At 34.7% G+C, this 17,141-nt stretch overlaps 10 protein-coding genes across 10 annotated transcripts; 6 read left to right on the top strand and 4 right to left on the bottom strand.

Moving 5' to 3' along the window:
- Window positions 1–465: 465 nt before the first annotated feature.
- Window positions 466–2,016, bottom strand: GAL1 (galactokinase; the record flags this gene model as incomplete). Its single annotated transcript, XM_041549278.1, has 1 exon — window positions 466–2,016. One exon carries the CDS (start codon window positions 2,014–2,016, stop codon window positions 466–468), a length of 1,551 nt encoding a protein of 516 aa, XP_041405212.1.
- Window positions 2,017–4,763: 2,747 nt separating this feature from the next.
- Window positions 4,764–5,861, top strand: GAL7 (UDP-glucose:hexose-1-phosphate uridylyltransferase; the record flags this gene model as incomplete). Its single annotated transcript, XM_041549277.1, has 1 exon — window positions 4,764–5,861. The coding sequence occupies one exon, from the start codon at window positions 4,764–4,766 to the stop codon at window positions 5,859–5,861; it is 1,098 nt and encodes a 365-aa protein (XP_041405211.1).
- A 588-nt stretch (window positions 5,862–6,449) lies between these two features.
- RPT2 (proteasome regulatory particle base subunit RPT2) lies at window positions 6,450–7,766 on the top strand (the record flags this gene model as incomplete). The annotated part of the gene is made up of 1 exon (XM_041549276.1): window positions 6,450–7,766. The coding sequence occupies one exon, from the start codon at window positions 6,450–6,452 to the stop codon at window positions 7,764–7,766; it is 1,317 nt and encodes a 438-aa protein (XP_041405210.1).
- A 760-nt stretch (window positions 7,767–8,526) lies between these two features.
- PTC1 (type 2C protein phosphatase PTC1) lies at window positions 8,527–9,486 on the top strand (the record flags this gene model as incomplete). The annotated part of the gene is made up of 1 exon (XM_041549275.1): window positions 8,527–9,486. The coding sequence occupies one exon, from the start codon at window positions 8,527–8,529 to the stop codon at window positions 9,484–9,486; it is 960 nt and encodes a 319-aa protein (XP_041405209.1).
- Window positions 9,487–9,634: 148 nt separating this feature from the next.
- Window positions 9,635–10,924, bottom strand: MED2 (Med2p; the record flags this gene model as incomplete). Its single annotated transcript, XM_041549274.1, has 1 exon — window positions 9,635–10,924. The coding sequence occupies one exon, from the start codon at window positions 10,922–10,924 to the stop codon at window positions 9,635–9,637; it is 1,290 nt and encodes a 429-aa protein (XP_041405208.1).
- A 355-nt stretch (window positions 10,925–11,279) lies between these two features.
- ECM15 (Ecm15p) lies at window positions 11,280–11,600 on the top strand (the record flags this gene model as incomplete). Its single annotated transcript, XM_041549273.1, has 1 exon — window positions 11,280–11,600. The coding sequence occupies one exon, from the start codon at window positions 11,280–11,282 to the stop codon at window positions 11,598–11,600; it is 321 nt and encodes a 106-aa protein (XP_041405207.1).
- A 303-nt stretch (window positions 11,601–11,903) lies between these two features.
- On the bottom strand, window positions 11,904–12,299 carry KABA2_02S13310 (uncharacterized protein; the record flags this gene model as incomplete). Its single annotated transcript, XM_041549272.1, has 1 exon — window positions 11,904–12,299. The coding sequence occupies one exon, from the start codon at window positions 12,297–12,299 to the stop codon at window positions 11,904–11,906; it is 396 nt and encodes a 131-aa protein (XP_041405206.1).
- A 796-nt stretch (window positions 12,300–13,095) lies between these two features.
- Window positions 13,096–13,491, top strand: KABA2_02S13288 (histone H2A; the record flags this gene model as incomplete). Its single annotated transcript, XM_041549271.1, has 1 exon — window positions 13,096–13,491. One exon carries the CDS (start codon window positions 13,096–13,098, stop codon window positions 13,489–13,491), a length of 396 nt encoding a protein of 131 aa, XP_041405205.1.
- Window positions 13,492–13,758: 267 nt separating this feature from the next.
- Window positions 13,759–15,267, bottom strand: RMD1 (Rmd1p; the record flags this gene model as incomplete). The annotated part of the gene is made up of 1 exon (XM_041549270.1): window positions 13,759–15,267. The coding sequence occupies one exon, from the start codon at window positions 15,265–15,267 to the stop codon at window positions 13,759–13,761; it is 1,509 nt and encodes a 502-aa protein (XP_041405204.1).
- Window positions 15,268–15,874: 607 nt separating this feature from the next.
- NHP10 (Nhp10p) lies at window positions 15,875–16,867 on the top strand (the record flags this gene model as incomplete). The annotated part of the gene is made up of 1 exon (XM_041549269.1): window positions 15,875–16,867. One exon carries the CDS (start codon window positions 15,875–15,877, stop codon window positions 16,865–16,867), a length of 993 nt encoding a protein of 330 aa, XP_041405203.1.
- Window positions 16,868–17,141: the final 274 nt, after the last annotated feature.

Genomic DNA, 17,141 nt, shown 5'->3' with positions numbered 1-17,141 from the left:
AGCTAGTAAACTACCTAAAGAAACTGAAAATACCGTGTATATACATAAATACTTTAGACAATTGAAAGATATTGTCGCAATCGGCGATAAGATACTTAAATTGATGAAGGGCTTAAGGAATGAATTGTACCTCAACATATAATAGATAGCAATATATGTATGTTTTCTATAGGACAGAAAAGACAATGAGAACATTGTAACTACACTCCATTATTGTTTTATTATCAATAAAAAAAGATTAATTTTGGTAACTAATTTTATTGATTGTTGATAATTTTGCTTTGAAATTAAAAAAGTATTTTTTTGTATTGTTATTAGTATTAGTATCGTTTTATAAAAAATTTATATATTTATATTTTATTATATTAAATCCTGACAGTCGTAAATTATTAGATCATAATATTTCGTTAGACATTGGTGAAAAGTTTAAAAAGAAGATTGTTGACGTATCATTCAGCAAACTTTTTACAATTCACATAGACAAGAGCCTAGAGCTGGCTTAGAGACAATGATAGCATCGCTCAATTCAGAATCAGTAATGTTTGGGTACTTGATCTTGTAGAAGTCGTTGATTAAGGCCTTCTTGACACTTTCAACAGAACTACTTGGAACCAAATGAACAGTACAACCACCCCAACCAGCACCAGTCAATCTGGAACCGTATGAACCGTTAGCTAGAGCGATTTCACAAATCTTATCGGTTTCTGGACAAGAGCATTCGTATAATTTGTCACAGGAATCTTGGGATTTATTCATTAGACCACCGAAAGCTTTGAAGAAATCTTGATCAGTATCAAACTTGGTACCGGTCATGACCTTTAGGGCTTCTAAAACTCTTAGAGCTTCAGTGTAGACGTGTCTAGCTCTTTGGTATAACTTTAGAACTTGGAATCTAACTGGGTAAGTGGTTAAGTAGTCCTTGGTAAATTCTTCCTTGGAACAGTTCAATGCGGCAGCGGTTTCTTCAACAGTGAAACCTTCCTTCTTGTTACCTAGAGCTTCTTCGACTAATTCAACCATCTTAGTTAGACGTTCAATACCAGTAGTGACATCACCATTCCATGGTTCTGGGGTGTTGTGGTATCTAGCGTAGTAAGCGTTCATGAAATCTCTTAGGTTACCCTTATTTAAGTTAGAGGCACCGACGTGCTTTAGAACAACACCGTACTTGTTAGCTAGAACATTGGCAGCAGCAGTAACTTCGACAACTCTTAGGTTATAGTTAGTTGGAGCAGTTTCAAACTTGTTAGAGACAACTAAAGTGTTGGCAATAACGAAAGAAACATCATCGTCCTTCAATTCTGGGAACTTAAAAGCAGTAGCCTTTAGTTCTGGCTTGAATTCAACGTAAAGAGCGTGATCACCTTCACCACAGACAGAAGCAGCTTGATCCATACCACCGTTGTTAACACCGACGTAATGTTCAGCGACAACAGTGATTCTGGTTAGATCCTTCTTGGAGACGTGGTAAGAGTCACCCATGTTACCCTTAATGACAGCTAGAGCAACGGCACAGATGAAGGCAGCAGATGAGGATAGACCGGAACCGGTTGGAACATTACCCTTACAGTAGACTTGAAGACCAGCTAATGGAGCATTGGCGAACTTAGCTGGAGCGATTTCCTTTAGAAATTCATGAGCAACATGTAGACCACACTTGAAGTAGTTAGACCAGTCAGAGACAGATGGGTCAATAGTGACGTAAGAACCATCTAATGGTAAGTCGAACTTTCTTTGAGCAAATCTTTTGTCATCGTTAGATAGAGTAATAGATGGGTTCTTTTCATCTAGGACTTTAACAGCACATAACATATCAACATCGATAGCTAGTGGCAAGACGGAGAAATCGGCATAATCGATATGTTCACCGATTAAGTTAACTCTACCTGGAGATCTAGAGACGAAGTCTGGCTTAGAACCATAGGTGGCTTCGAAACCCTTGATGACTTCTGGACATCTGGCTTGTAGAGAGGTTGGGATGTTTTTGTCACCGACCTTAAATTCTGGAACAGACATTATTGTTGTTGTTTGTATTTTATAAATAGAGGTATATAAGAGGAAAGTTGGTTATTCTTCTTATTTCTTGGTCTTTTTGTTATATATAAACTAATTTTGAACAAAAGGAAAAGAGTTTAGGTGATCAAATTTATCAATTGGAAACAAATAGTTATCGCTTATATATGTTTTCTTTTCTATTTTATTTCTCGACTAATGAATTAAACTTCTAACGCAACTGTTTACTTGAATTAAGGGGAGGTAACATCATAAAAAGGTGGGGGAGGGGAGAGAGTACCTTACATATCCATAAGATTAGCAACCTCCGGTCTTTTGCATTCCTCACAGGATTTCAGGTAGACAAGTAATGATTATTGGATCAACAACCAATGTCACTGAATTCATAACGAAGACGACGAAATTAAATTCATCTGGGGTATAAACGATTCCAGGTGCGGCCAAATGCCACAACCACCAACACTCCTCTTGCGGACGAGGGGCAAATCAATTCCTGTAACATGGTGTTACTATTGTTTATACTGGTAACGTAGTTTCGGACAACTGTATTCCGGGCTCAACCCCCACTTCCTACCTGACAATCTTTTTTTATTTTTTATTACGAAAGCTGAAAAATTTCATTTTTTCAACTCCACCGCGAAACGGAGAGAGTTGCGCCGCTCGAATTTCGGTCAGCGGTGTCCCGGGTTATGAGGAAAGAAACCTTTAATGCATTTTATTATCGTAAGGCCACGGACAAAGAGACAAGAAGTGACAGGAAATTGCTATGTACTTTGAAGCAAGTATTTGTGGGGCTAAGAGATCCGTTGTGAATTGCCATAGAAAGTTGAGATAACTTGCACTATTAAGAGCAGGTCGGACTTCAGATCGGGAATTCCTTTCAAGATATTTATCTGTTTTCTTTTCTATACAGACGTTGTTCCAGACAATGTTAAACTGGGTTTGGAAGTGGGGTGACACTACTTCTACAACTTTATTTAATTATTTCTGGGTAACATTTCTCTACACTTCAAGATTTGAAAAACTGTTGAAATACTTGCTGAAACTATCAAGGTAGTGTCCCACGATGAATTAATTTCCTGCCAAAAGTGACTGTACTGAACATATATTATTTTCAAATGCATTCGACTTTTGGATGGTTCGCAATTCTTAATTCTTAATAATTTTTTTAAGAAAACAACATATTGAAGAGAAATGAGGGATATTCTATTGCATTTGATATTTATTTTGCCTTCTATGTTGGATAATAAAGACGTTTATGAACTCAATTAGTATCTTGATTCAACTAAGCGAGTGAGTGAGTGAGTATGTGAGTGAGTATGTGTGTGTGTGTGTGTGTGTGAGACAGAGAGAGAGAGAGAGAGAGAGAGAGAGAGAGATCAACTAAATATTTAAAAACATTATCAAGAAAACTTGTCAAGAATGACTGAATTCTTTTTATAATTAAGATAGAGGAATTTAAATATATACCGCTTAAGATATTATGACTTGAACGCTTCGTTATTCGCATAGTTCAAATACAATAAGCGAAATTCTGAAATATGTAAAGAAATATTTCTCTACATTCTGGCTTCTTATTTATTCATTATCTGAAAACGTAATAGTTCAAATGTAGTTGTATATGCGAGAGAAAAATGTGTTCAAGAATTGTGACATTTACAAATTTTCCTAAACTTAATTGTATATTTTTACAAAAGGTGTGGTGTCCACTTGCTAACTTCTCTTATTCCTACTTAACTAAACATTTTGAAAAGTGAGGTTTTTAGACTTCTAAACTTATTATTTTCCAGTTTGGGACTGGTCGTTAACGTTAGGATATCGTCCGCAACTGGGTAAACGGTTGTTAAGATATTCATTGACAGTTTTACGGCATAACTATGTCCTTCCCCTCATATATATCGGGAAACATCGAAAGTTAATAGAATTGGTCAAGTTAATTGGACTTCTATAAACTTACTCTTAATTTCGGAACACAAAAGTAGTATCAGGTATTCCTTTGAGTAAGGTCACTCTCGGAGAACATTCACCAGATTGCGTCACTATAATACTAAATAATGTTTTGAATTTCACTGGTTAAAAATTTACATCGAGACAATAGCAAAGTAAGACAAACATGACAAGATGTGGGCCATATAAGAAACTTTGACTAACATCGACAGCCCAATATTGTCAATTGCAGAAATAAACCTGACTTACACATTTAGTGTCACCATCGTGTTCTTGTTCTACCCCGTGGCCAACGGGAGACTAGTCACCGATTTGCTCTTCTTCATCCGCTTAACAATGAAATGTGAACCCGGAGCGCTTCCCTCCGAGCCGGCTACTATAGTTAGAATTTAAGCTGCTCATCTTACTATTAAATCCACCAGCAAAATATCATGTAATTACAAAACAACAGCAAGGCCCCTCATTATCACAGTAAGCGATAGGGACCTCATCTTTTACGCAATATACAACTTAGTTAGTTGCGTTGTGACTACACAGACCTGGTAGAGAGTGCTTGTTACTAGGATGGCATTTAAGAATCAAAACAATCCCTCAAACAATATAGAAAATATACATTAATCAATTTATATATAAGTATGACATACAAACATCATTGAAAGGTTCATCCCATTAAATAAACTTGTGGGTTTTTCTGTACTTAATATAACTTCTTTTCATTGCGAAGATAAAAATATCATAGCAAGTTTATTAGGTAACAACAGTAACTTAATTAAACTAATCAAAGACTCCTTCATTTTATAAACATGTCCCAAGAATTCGATTTCACTGACAACTCACACAGACGTTTCAACCCATTGACTGACTCATGGATCCTTGTGTCTCCTCACAGAGCTAAGAGACCTTGGTTAGGTCAACAAGAAACACCAGCTAAGTCTACCATTCCAGAATATGATGAAAAATGTTTCTTATGTCCCGGTAACAAGAGAGTTACCGGTGGTTCTAACCCAAAGTATGAATCAACTTACGTTTTCCAAAACGATTTTGCTGCTGTTAAGACCGACCAACCAGCCTTAGAAGTTTATAACTCAGGTAAGGATACCCTAAAGGACAGATTGATCAAGGTTCAAGGTGTTAGAGGTAACTGTTTTGTTATCTGTTTCAGTCCAAAACATAACCTAACCATTCCTCAAATGGAAATAAAGGACCTTTCTACAGTTATCAGTACATGGCAACAACTTTACAACGACTTATCTAAGCAAGCTGTTGAAGAAAAGAAACCATTCAAATATTTACAAATCTTTGAAAACAAGGGTACTGCTATGGGTTGTTCCAACTTGCATCCTCACGGTCAAGCTTGGTGTCTAGAATCTGTTCCAAGCGAAGTCTCTCAAGAATTCAAGTCCTTTGACAAGTACAAACATGCTCACAATGCCGACTTGTTAGGTGACTATGTCAAGTTAGAGATGGAAGAAAGAACCAGAATTGTTCTGGAGAACGACAGTTTCTTAGTTGTTGTACCATACTGGGCTGTCTGGCCATTTGAAACCATGATTGTCTCCAAGACTAAGGTTCCAAGTGTTGCCCATTTTACTGACAAGCAAAAGAATGATCTAGCCTCTATGATGAAGCAATTGACTGTTAAGTACGATAACTTATTCGAAACCTCCTTCCCTTACTCCATGGGTCTACATCAAGCTCCATTGAATGCTACTGGCGATGAATTGAATAATGCTTGGTTCCACATGCATTTCTACCCACCATTACTAAGATCTGCTACTGTCAGAAAGTTCTTGGTCGGTTTTGAAATGTTGGGTGAACCTCAAAGAGATTTGACCGCTGAACAAGCCGCTGATAGACTGAGAAAGTTGGATGGTGTTCATCATTACACTGAAAATTTGTAAGCAGTTACTCTTCAAATTATGATATAATGAAACGATAGAAATCAAATTACACTACCTAATTAATCTTTTTTTTTTATTTTCAACTTTACAGAAATTTATTTTCTTCTTCCTACTTTATAAATAAGAAACTTATATAACAATATAATCTAGTCAAAACAGTAATAATACTTTAACAATCAATGTGTTTGCAAAATTTGGCAATGTTCTTCAGGAATTGAGGAGATTCCATCTATGTCATTTAATTATATACGTTCAGCATTAATTTATAATTTCTTAAAATTGTTAGCAGTATTGAAAAAAAAAATCTTAGCTGTTGAGAAATCTGGGGCGGTGGCAAAAAAATAAGAGATAGTGAGAAATAAGACTAACTTAAAGTGGAAAAGGGAAGTTTTAACGTATAACGAAGAGAACGAAAGAAACTGTTAAGCACGGGTACCAGACATTTGATTTACGTAGTCGAGACTCAAAACATATAATTACAGAAGTCGTAAACACTGCATTTCCTGCGTTTTGTTAATCTATTAAGTCAGATTAATTTATTATTCTTAGACATTGCAAGGAGAGATATTCTAATATATTACACTAATCATGGGTCAAGGTGTTTCTCAAGGACAAGATAAGAAGAAAGGTAAGAAGGGTGCTAATCAAAAGCCAAAGTATGAACCACCAGTGCAGTCAAAGTTCGGACGTAAGAAGAGAAGAGGAGGTCCAGCAACAGCTGAAAAGTTACCAAATGTTCATCCAAGTACTCGTTGTAAATTGAAATTGTTAAGAATCGAGAGAATTAAGGATCATTTGTTATTAGAAGAAGAATTTGTCACGAACTCTGAAATTCTGAAACCGTTTGAAAAGAAGCAGGAAGAAGAGAAGAAACAATTACTAGAAATTAGAGGTAATCCATTAAGTATTGGTACATTGGAAGAAATTATTGACGACGATCATGCCATTGTGACAAGTCCAACTATGCCAGATTACTATGTCTCTATTCTTTCATTTGTTGATAAGGAACTATTAGAACCCGGTTGTTCTGTCTTATTACACCATAAAACAATGTCTATTGTTGGTGTATTGCAGGACGATGCAGATCCAATGGTTTCTGTTATGAAGATTGATAAATCTCCTACCGAGTCATATAGTGATATAGGTGGTTTAGAATCCCAAATTCAAGAAATTAAGGAGTCTGTCGAATTACCTCTAACACATCCTGAATTATATGAAGAAATGGGTATCAAACCTCCTAAGGGGGTCATTCTATATGGTGCACCAGGTACAGGTAAGACTCTTTTGGCGAAAGCCGTTGCCAACCAAACATCTGCCACATTTTTAAGAATCGTAGGTTCAGAATTAATTCAAAAATACCTTGGTGATGGTCCAAGATTATGTAGGCAAATCTTTAAAGTTGCTGCAGAAAACGCACCTAGTATCGTCTTCATTGATGAAATCGATGCTATTGGTACAAAGAGATATGATTCTAACAGTGGTGGTGAAAGAGAAATCCAGAGAACTATGTTGGAATTACTAAACCAACTGGATGGTTTCGACGATAGAGGTGATGTTAAAGTTATTATGGCTACAAATAAAATAGAAAGTTTAGATCCTGCTTTGATTAGACCCGGTAGAATTGATCGTAAGATTCTGTTCGAGAATCCTGATTTATCGACAAAGAGAAAAATTCTGGGTATTCATACATCCAAGATGAATCTGAATCAAGACATAGAATTAGAAAAACTTGTCACGAGTAAAGATGACTTGTCTGGTGCAGATATCCAAGCTATGTGCACTGAGGCTGGTCTATTGGCATTGAGAGAAAGAAGAATGCAAGTCACTGCAGAAGATTTCAAACAGGCCAAGGAACGTGTCTTGAAGAACAAAGTGGAGGAAAATCTGGAAGGTTTGTACTTATGATCTTCTTGTAACAACATATATACACATATATACAAACATGTATAAAAATCAACATGAATTTCGTAATTTTGAAGAATACATTGTTACTCTATACCAACGTGTTGTTCGTCTGTTTCGAATCAGTTGTTTTTTACACCATGACAAGTTCAGCATATAATAGGTTAGGCTATAAATACATCCCACAACACAAGTTTAGATAAGTAACGCCTGAAGACTGTACAAAGATCTCCATACTCAGTATTTGCCTTGTTCAACATGAAGTTTGGCTTATGCTCTCTCTTTCTTACAATCAGGGAGGGACAACATAGGAATATAAAAATAAATCGTTATTAGCTTGGTCGCGCAGAGAGACAATCGATACAAAATTAGTCCATCTTCTATTCACCATAGATGAACGTAAAGTATAAATACAAAAAATTGATAAGAAGTGAATGAACTCAATATATTCTCAAGGAAGACCACCATTGAAGTTATTTACTGAACTTATTGATTTTTGTTATATAAGATTATTTTTCTTACTTAGCATATATTTGTTTTCCCTCTCTCGTGTGTGTGTGTGGTTGTTGGCGCATAAAGCTATAAATAGAGTTCGTTGAAACTGTTAGAATAATTACATTGTCAAGTACAATATATACAGATATAACCATAAGGTTAGATAAGCATATACATTATTACTGAGATCTGATCCCTTATTATCTGTGAAAATTTATTCTTTTTATTTTTTTATTAATCGATACGAACATTATCAAATATTGAAAGAATGATAAGTACAAAACAAGACCGTGGTGAATGCCCACAAGTTGAATCAATTGCTACTAGTAATTCTACCATTGAAGACACTGGAAATATACATTCTCCATTGAAATCAACAACATCTCGTTCTTCAGCGACTTCGACCGATTCAGGATGCGACGTGACGTATAGAGTGGGCGTAGCTGAAAATACCAATTTAAAATTCCGTCGATCGATGGAAGATGTACATACCTATGTGAAGAACTTTGCATCGCGATTGGATTGGGGTTATTTTGCTATATTTGATGGCCACGCAGGTATCCAGGCTTCTGAATGGTGTGGGTCTCATTTACATACAATGATTGAAAAGGAGATATTAGAAGATGAAACTAAGGACATCAGAGAAATCTTAAACGATTCATTTGTACAAATAGACAAACAAATCAACACAAAACTGGAGGGAAATAGTGGATGTACAGCAGCAGTATGTGTGTTACGTTGGGAATTACCAGATGAAAATGAGCTGGAGAGTAAAGTAATGTCGTTGGATCAACACAAAAGGAAATTATACACAGCAAATGTTGGTGATTCACGAATAGTGCTATTCAGAAATGGGAATAGTATAAGGTTGACATATGATCATAAAGCATCTGATATTTTAGAGTTGCAAAGGGTCGAAGCTGCTGGCGGATTAATCATGAAGAGTAGAGTAAATGGTATGTTAGCGGTGACAAGATCCTTAGGTGACAAATTCTTCGATACGTTAGTGATAGGTAATCCATTCACTACAAGTGTTGAAATAACCACTGAAGATAAGTTCCTTATTATTGCATGTGATGGTCTTTGGGACGTAATAGACGACCAAGAAGCCTGTGAATTGATACAGGATATAGATGACCCTGATGAAGCTGCTAGCATTTTAGTAAAATACGCCTTAGACAATGGGACTACAGACAATATAACTGTGATGGTGGTTTTATTATCATAAAATACTATCATATAAACTTAATACGTATAGTTAAATATCAATTGTAATTATTATTTACTACTTATTCCTATTAAATAGAAATAGTTACAAAAATAAATTCCAAAAACTCTGTTTGGCCAACCGATGTACTGTAAATATTACAATCTTATTATATATTAAAATCATTAAGATCCAAATCTCCTGAATCACCTCCAGCATTCCAATCAATGTTAAGATCATTGAAATCATTTAGTGTTAAGTAGTCATCACCCATATCCTGTAATGGATCCATCATGTTGAGACTATCATTATTATTGTTAACCATAACATTACCGTTATTCTCATTATTGACCTCTGCCGTCGCTGTTCCTACCGTTGTCCCATTATCAGTATTTATTTGGTTGTTATTAATATTGTTGTTGTCATCATTACTATTACTATTATTGTTATTGTTATTGTTATTGTTATTGTTATTATCATTGTTATTGTTATTATCATTGTTATTATTAGTATTAGCATTATTGTTATTTGCGAAAGTATCCTTATTTGTGATATCATTAGTTCCATTTACAGTTTCAGAAAGAGGATCAAAATTTGCATTATCAAGATCTGTGAACAGAGACATATCCATAGTATCGAGATCATTAAATACATTATTTGCTCCTGTATCATTAATATTACTAATAGGGTTGGTATTGTTACCTCGATTATTATTATTACTCTTGTTATTGTTGTCACTCTTATCATCAGTCTTTCCCATAGAAGTTAATGATTGTAAAGGATCTGATATATCAGTTACACCAGCTGAAGCAGTTAGTATACCAGGTGTATTATTTGAACCTTTATCGCTAGTATTAAACGTTGTGAGGAGATCGTTCTGGTTAGCATCAACATTCATACCAACATCATCATTGAAGCTAAGTCTCATATCGTCCATCAGATCTAATGCATTATCAGCCGCATTAGTTTCCTTTTCTTGAGCTTCTCTCTTCTCTTTTTCTCTTTTCTCCTTTTCCTGTTTTTCTTTTTCCTTTTGCTCTTGTTCTTCTTTCTCTTTCTTAATTAATTCTTCCTTAGCGATACGTTGTTGTTCCTTCTCTTCTTCCAATTTTTTCTTTCTTTCAGCCTCAAGTTCTTCCTCTTTCTTTCTTAAAGCTTCTTTCTCCACCCCAATCTTGTTTAAAGTCTCTACATATGCTGCACATTTGTCTAAGGTGATATCCAGATCGTCTAATATTCCATGAAACATGTGGAATTTCTCCTTTAAATTCTTCTGATGAGTTGCAGAAAATCCGTTAGTAATACCATTATCTAATTGGATTGTCTTCAGTTGTTCTTGGACCAACATTTGCGAACTCATTCTCATCATATCATCAAAACATTGTGTAAGTTTATTTTTATGAAGTTGAGCAGTAGGTGAATCTACGTTCTCGATCGTTACAGAATTCTTAGCAACCATTATTGACGTATTTTGTAATAACAACAACCACGTTTCTATCGCTATGATGATCTGATATAAAGCAATCAACTACAAACCAGATTTCCTCTTGTGTTAAATCTCTCTTCTTGTCTTTGTATATGTTTGATCAAACTATTTCACATTTTTGAAAAGAATTGAAAGCAAAAAAAAATATATCGCTGCGATAATTAAATTTTAGGTTTTCCTTTATGAAGCGTCGTGAATTATACAAACTTACATAATATATTTAAGAAGGCAGAGAGATAGAGATAACGGAGAGAAGTATTCTTCCCCTAACATTGAAGAGTTTGGATTCAAGACCAGAACGACAGGGTATTAAATTCAATATTGAGAGATGGCAAAGATTTTCTGTTTGGCTGATGTATGTATGGTTCCTATTGGGACCAACAGTGCTAGTGTTTCTGACTTCGTAGCTTTGATCGAAGCTAAAATTCGTGCAAGCCCCCTAAAGAGTACATTACACAGTGCTGGTACCACCATCGAAGGCCCATGGGATGAAGTGATGGGTTTGATTGGTGAAGTACATGAGTATGCACATTCAAAGGGCATTGTAAGAATTCAAACCGACATCAGAGTTGGAACTAGAACTGATAAGCATCAAACTGCTCAGGACAAAGTTGATAAAGTCTTGAAGAAATTAGAAGAGCAGAAATAAATAAATAAGTGAAAAGGTGAAAAGACAAATATTAGTTTTTATATTTTATTTTAATAGATATTAATATTAATATTACAAGTATATAAAAAGAAAGCTAAAATATTTATATTGATCTTTCTCTCATTTTTTCTGTTTTTAACAAAAAATTATATACGTAGATTGATGTTTTCATTTATTCTATTTCCTACTTTGCTTTTATAATCTTAAAGAATTAAGATTGTATTTAAAAACAAATGAAAATAAGACAAATTAAGATGGAATATATATCGGTTTTTGGTATAAATCAATATGTCGATGCTACATCTAAGCTTGAGTGGAGGAAGAGTACTTGGTGACAGCTCTAGTACCTTCAGAGACGGCATGCTTAGCCAATTCACCTGGAAGAATCAATCTAACAGCAGTTTGGATTTCTCTAGCAGAAATTGTAGACTTCTTGTTGTAAGCAGCTAACTTGGAAGCTTCAGTGGCAATTCTTTCAAAGATGTCGTTGACGAAAGAGTTTAAGATAGACATGGACTTTTGAGAAATACCGGTGTCTGGGTGGGTTTGCTTTAGAACCTTGTAGATGTAAGAGGAGTAAGTTTCCTTTCTAGCCTTGGTTCTCTTCTTACCTTCAACACCAGAAGAGGTCTTCTTGGCAGCTGGTTTCTTTTCAGCTGGAGCCTTGGAGGCAGGTTTCTTGGAGGCTTGAGTAGACATTGTAGATAAATTTCTGGGTATAGGTATTTGTATATGTACTTTTTACACTTCGAAAATAAATTCAGTGTAAGAACAGACCCAACAATAATCAAAATAAGTAAGAAAGAATTGTTAGCTATTTGTTTCCATTATATATATATATATCTACATATGCAAGAACTGTCTACCTTCCACTCTACCATTGCAAAATAAACAAACGCCAAAACACGATAATCAATCCAAATCAACAAACCGATGATCCTATTTCTTGTTTGATGCTGATGTTGTTGTTGATAATGTTTGTAATAATCGTATTACGTGAAATTGATACTCTCGAGTGCGAAACTATGGGCACGGTTCACCATAGTTAACTGATCTTGTCGCTGTGAAATCCGCGCGAAAATATCAGAATGACAGCTGATGAACTGCACCATAATTTCGCGTCGCGTCGCGACTCACTTTACATAAGAAGAAGATTGATTATTCAATAAAATTTCAAAATAAACACAAGACATAAGAAAGTTTACAGCAAGGAGCGAAGGTACAACGATACAATGTTACCAGGATGTTGTTCTGCAACTCTAGTCTCAGTAACGATTGAACATGAGCGTGTCGATGACCCAACTGGGAAGGTAGCATAATCAACACGGATTATAAGCGAATGAAAACAGTTGTGCATTTAGCATAAGTATATATATATATAAAGGTATGAAGTTTTTTAAAACAAAGTATTTCATAAGGGGTTCTCTTAATTTCAGCTGTTATTTTCTCTTGTATACATTAGGTACACAACTACAAATAAATTCATATATACATAATGTCCGGTGGTAAAGGTGGTAAAGCAGGTTCTGCTGCTAAGGCTTCTCAATCAAGATCTTCTAAGGCTGGTCTAACTTTCCCAGTTGGTAGAGTTCACAGACTTCTGAGAAGAGGTAACTACGCTCAAAGAATTGGTTCTGGTGCTCCAGTCTACTTGACTGCTGTTCTAGAATATCTAGCTGCTGAAATTCTAGAATTGGCTGGTAATGCCGCTAGAGACAACAAGAAGTCCAGAATTATTCCAAGACATTTACAATTAGCCATCAGAAATGATGATGAGTTGAACAAATTGCTAGGTAACGTCACCATCGCTCAAGGTGGTGTTTTGCCAAATATTCACCAAAACTTGTTGCCAAAGAAGTCTTCCAAGCCAAAGGCTTCTCAGGAATTATAAGTTACTACATTTATAACTTGACAAACACTAACAACAACAATATATATTCATATATATCACAATTTGTATCTATTAGGAAGTAACTTCAACGAATATTTCCCATTTGTATTATTAAAAACAATAACAAACCTCAATACCTTTTTTATTAAGGGATAGTAATACCTATTCGAAAGAGATAAATATAACTGAGAGAACCTTACAATATTCGGAATATTTCTTAATTGTAAGTCGTCTTCTTTCTTTGTTTCTTATTTTTGAACTATATAATTATTTACCGGCAATCATATCAACTGCAATATTTATACCTGAGATCAGAACTTCAACACCAACCAATACAATAACTATAAACTCCAAATATTCTTCGTGAGAATGTCCCAATTGTTCCTTTAACATTTGTAACAAGTCAGATATGACCTCTAATCTTTGATTTAAAAGGGCCACTCTTTGATTGATCTCTAAATAACCACGAGTAGCTTGATAGATAGGCTCCAATTGAGGTTCCGACCACATAATCTCCGGCGAATCAAGAACAGACCCATGTAAATTGATATTAATTCTTAAAATGAATAGTTCACCTATGCTTTTCATAATATCTTCCTTAGACATCGAAACTTTACCGCTAGATGCAATCTCTTGTGGAATATCTTGTGTATCATCAATGGTATTTTCAACTAATTCTTCAAATAAAGATATCTTAACACTTTGTGCGATTGCATGAGATATGGACAACTTAACCATATAATTAGAACCATCTCTCAATGTAATAAAATCATTATATATTCTCGGTTGATAACTTTGAGTGACATAATAATTGAATTCTTCGATTTGGACATCTTCCTCAGCGAGTTTCTCCTTTTCAAACCTTTCAATATCCATCAAGAAAGATTTTTCTTCAGTTTCAGTAAAACCCCACATTACAACGACCCCATATTCAAATATAAATAAATCAGGTTGTTTATCACTGACATTTATTTCACCACCTTCATCATCAATTCTAATTAAATTCTCGTGTTGAAATCGTTCATCACCACGCCAATCTGTATACATAAACGGTGTATACAGGCATTCATCAAATAATTTTGGATGTGTGTGGTGTATTTTCTTTGTATCCTTCATCCAATACATCAATTCACGCATATTATAACTACTAGCAGAACTGTATGCAGTGCATCTTGGTAATAACCTCCTATGTTTTTTCCCTAACTTTTCAGCATCTCTTCTTGCAGATTTATCCTTGATACGATTGACTTGTGAATATACATCTCTATCAGGCTGATCATTGTCATCCTCCTCCTCATTATCATCTCCTTCCCGTGTATATCGTTCTGTATTCATGGAAGGTATATGATCCTCTGTTGAATTTGTTTTATTCAGGAATTTGTTACTGTTCTTCTTCTTTAAAGTCTTTCTTTGAAATGGTTCCTCTGGTAAAAGTTTCAATTTTTGAGCTGTACGAGACGTACGTTGTGGTCCAACCTTCCCTTTAACATGTCCCTTTTGATATCTCGAAGAAGTCACACGTTCTCTATTTATCATATCATCATCATCATCATCATCATCATCATCATCACTGTCATTATTACTATTACCAGTGACTGAAATAGTGTTAGGTATGTTGTCATTTTTTGTCTTTATTAACGGCACACTATCTTTAGGAATATATTTAGATGCATTAGCATTTGTTGTATTCGGTGAAATTCTTCGACTTTCCACATTTGATAAAAGAGGCTTCTGTTCAGGTTTTGACCCATGTGGGTACTTATGTGATGATGACATATAACCTCGCTATAATTATGTTATTGCCCTTTTTATTATTATATTAAACTAACCAACTCAACAGCAAATTTAATTCTATGTCATAAATATTTGCCAAAATATGATACTGTATCTAAAATCCATCGCCTCTAACAGACTCGTTACTTTATTCTTTTCTTTTCCCTTCTAGCTAAGGTGCATAGCAAATATGCTAATTAACAAATAAAAAAAATAAACAGCCTCAAAGTTTTAACAAGCCGAACGACTTTCTCAGAACTTCTTCAAAATTAACAAAACTCATAATTTTTAGGAAATTGAAAAGTTCGCAAAGCAAGGGAAGGAAAGCGAAAGAGAAGCATTCAGCGAACTCAAGGATTTTTCCTAAACACAGAGCAGAAATATATTGTAACAGGTATTCAATATAGGAAAGAACGGGACGTTAAAGGCACCTGTGATAACTATATTCTTTTTACTTAAGAATTTCCAACAACAGACGAAACGAGTTCTTTATATTATTTTAGCATTGATCTTTAAAATCTAAAAATATTCAGAGGAAGTATTTAAAGATATTAAATACACAAATAATTCAATTGCAGTTTTAAACAAATATACACGAATATATACATAAATGGACGGAACTAGTGACACTGATTTGAAACGTAAGGTTGGTGACCTTCGGGATAAGAATGAAGTTCTGGGGTTGGCCATTCAAAGATCTAGACATGCTGTCAAGAGACTGAAATTAGAGTATGGTGTGTTATTAGAAAGATTAGAAAGTAGAATTGAGTTAGATCCTTTATTACGTTTTGAAAATCCATTACCTACGTTGGCTTCCTTCAAGAAAGAATTATTAGAAAAACCAATGAAGAGGGCGAAAACAAAGAGACAAAAGGCTAAGGAAAGAGATCCTAACATGCCTAAGAGACCAACGAATGCCTATCTGATTTATTGTGAAATGAATAAAGAAAAAGTCAAGAGTCTAGGTTCATCAGATGTTACAAAGGATCTTACTGAAGGTTGGAAAGCATTAGATGAAGAAGGAAGAGCACCTTATTACAAATTATATAATGAAGATAGAAACCGTTATAGACAAGAGATGGATATTTATAATAAGAGTAGATCTGAAAATGGTAAAACAAAAAATAACAGTGAAGGTGAGGACGAAGAAGAAGAAGAAGTAGAAGAAGATGAAGAAGAGGAGGAAGATGAAGAAGATGAAGAGGAGGAAGAAAATGACGTTGAGGAGGATGAAAGGAACGTGAATGCTAATGATGCTGATGCACATGGGGAAGAGGACGACGATGAAAGGGAAGAAGACCAAGATGCGGCAGATTCGCATGATGACAAGGACTCAGATGATATTGAAGATCAAAGCAGTATTGTTAATGACAGTGATAAACTTGATCAAATGCCCACTAAAATGAAACTAGATTCAGTTTTATCCGAGTCTCCAACTAGCGAAACGAGAAGTAATAATAAAATTAGTGATCAAAAAATCAATGATGATGAAGAGGAAGATGAAGATGAAGATGAAAATGACACAGATGTTTCAAAATCAGAAAAATCTACGACCGAAACCCAAGCTAAGGAAACTGACGTCGAATCTGACTCAGGAAATTGATGTAGACAGTTCCTATAATTAGATATGAAACACCTTAACTAATATGTATTACTAGTATCATCACACCCATCTTTAAGGACCCACATATACCCTTATATATATTTATATATCAACATTATTCATGATTGTACCTATTATCGTTTTCTACAATTATCTCAATGAGAGTTATTCCTGAACAAATACAATTTTTTTTTTTAAATAATAATATTTTATTTTTATTAATCTAATATACACATATTTATTATAGGATACCCATTTGGTTATAAATATTTTA

Source organism: Maudiozyma barnettii (assembly GCF_903064755.1).
Source record: "Maudiozyma barnettii strain CLIB 1767 genome assembly, contig: KABA2_02, whole genome shotgun sequence".
NCBI lineage: Eukaryota > Fungi > Ascomycota > Saccharomycetes > Saccharomycetales > Saccharomycetaceae > Maudiozyma > Maudiozyma barnettii.
This window is presented reverse-complemented; position numbering and strand designations above follow the sequence as displayed.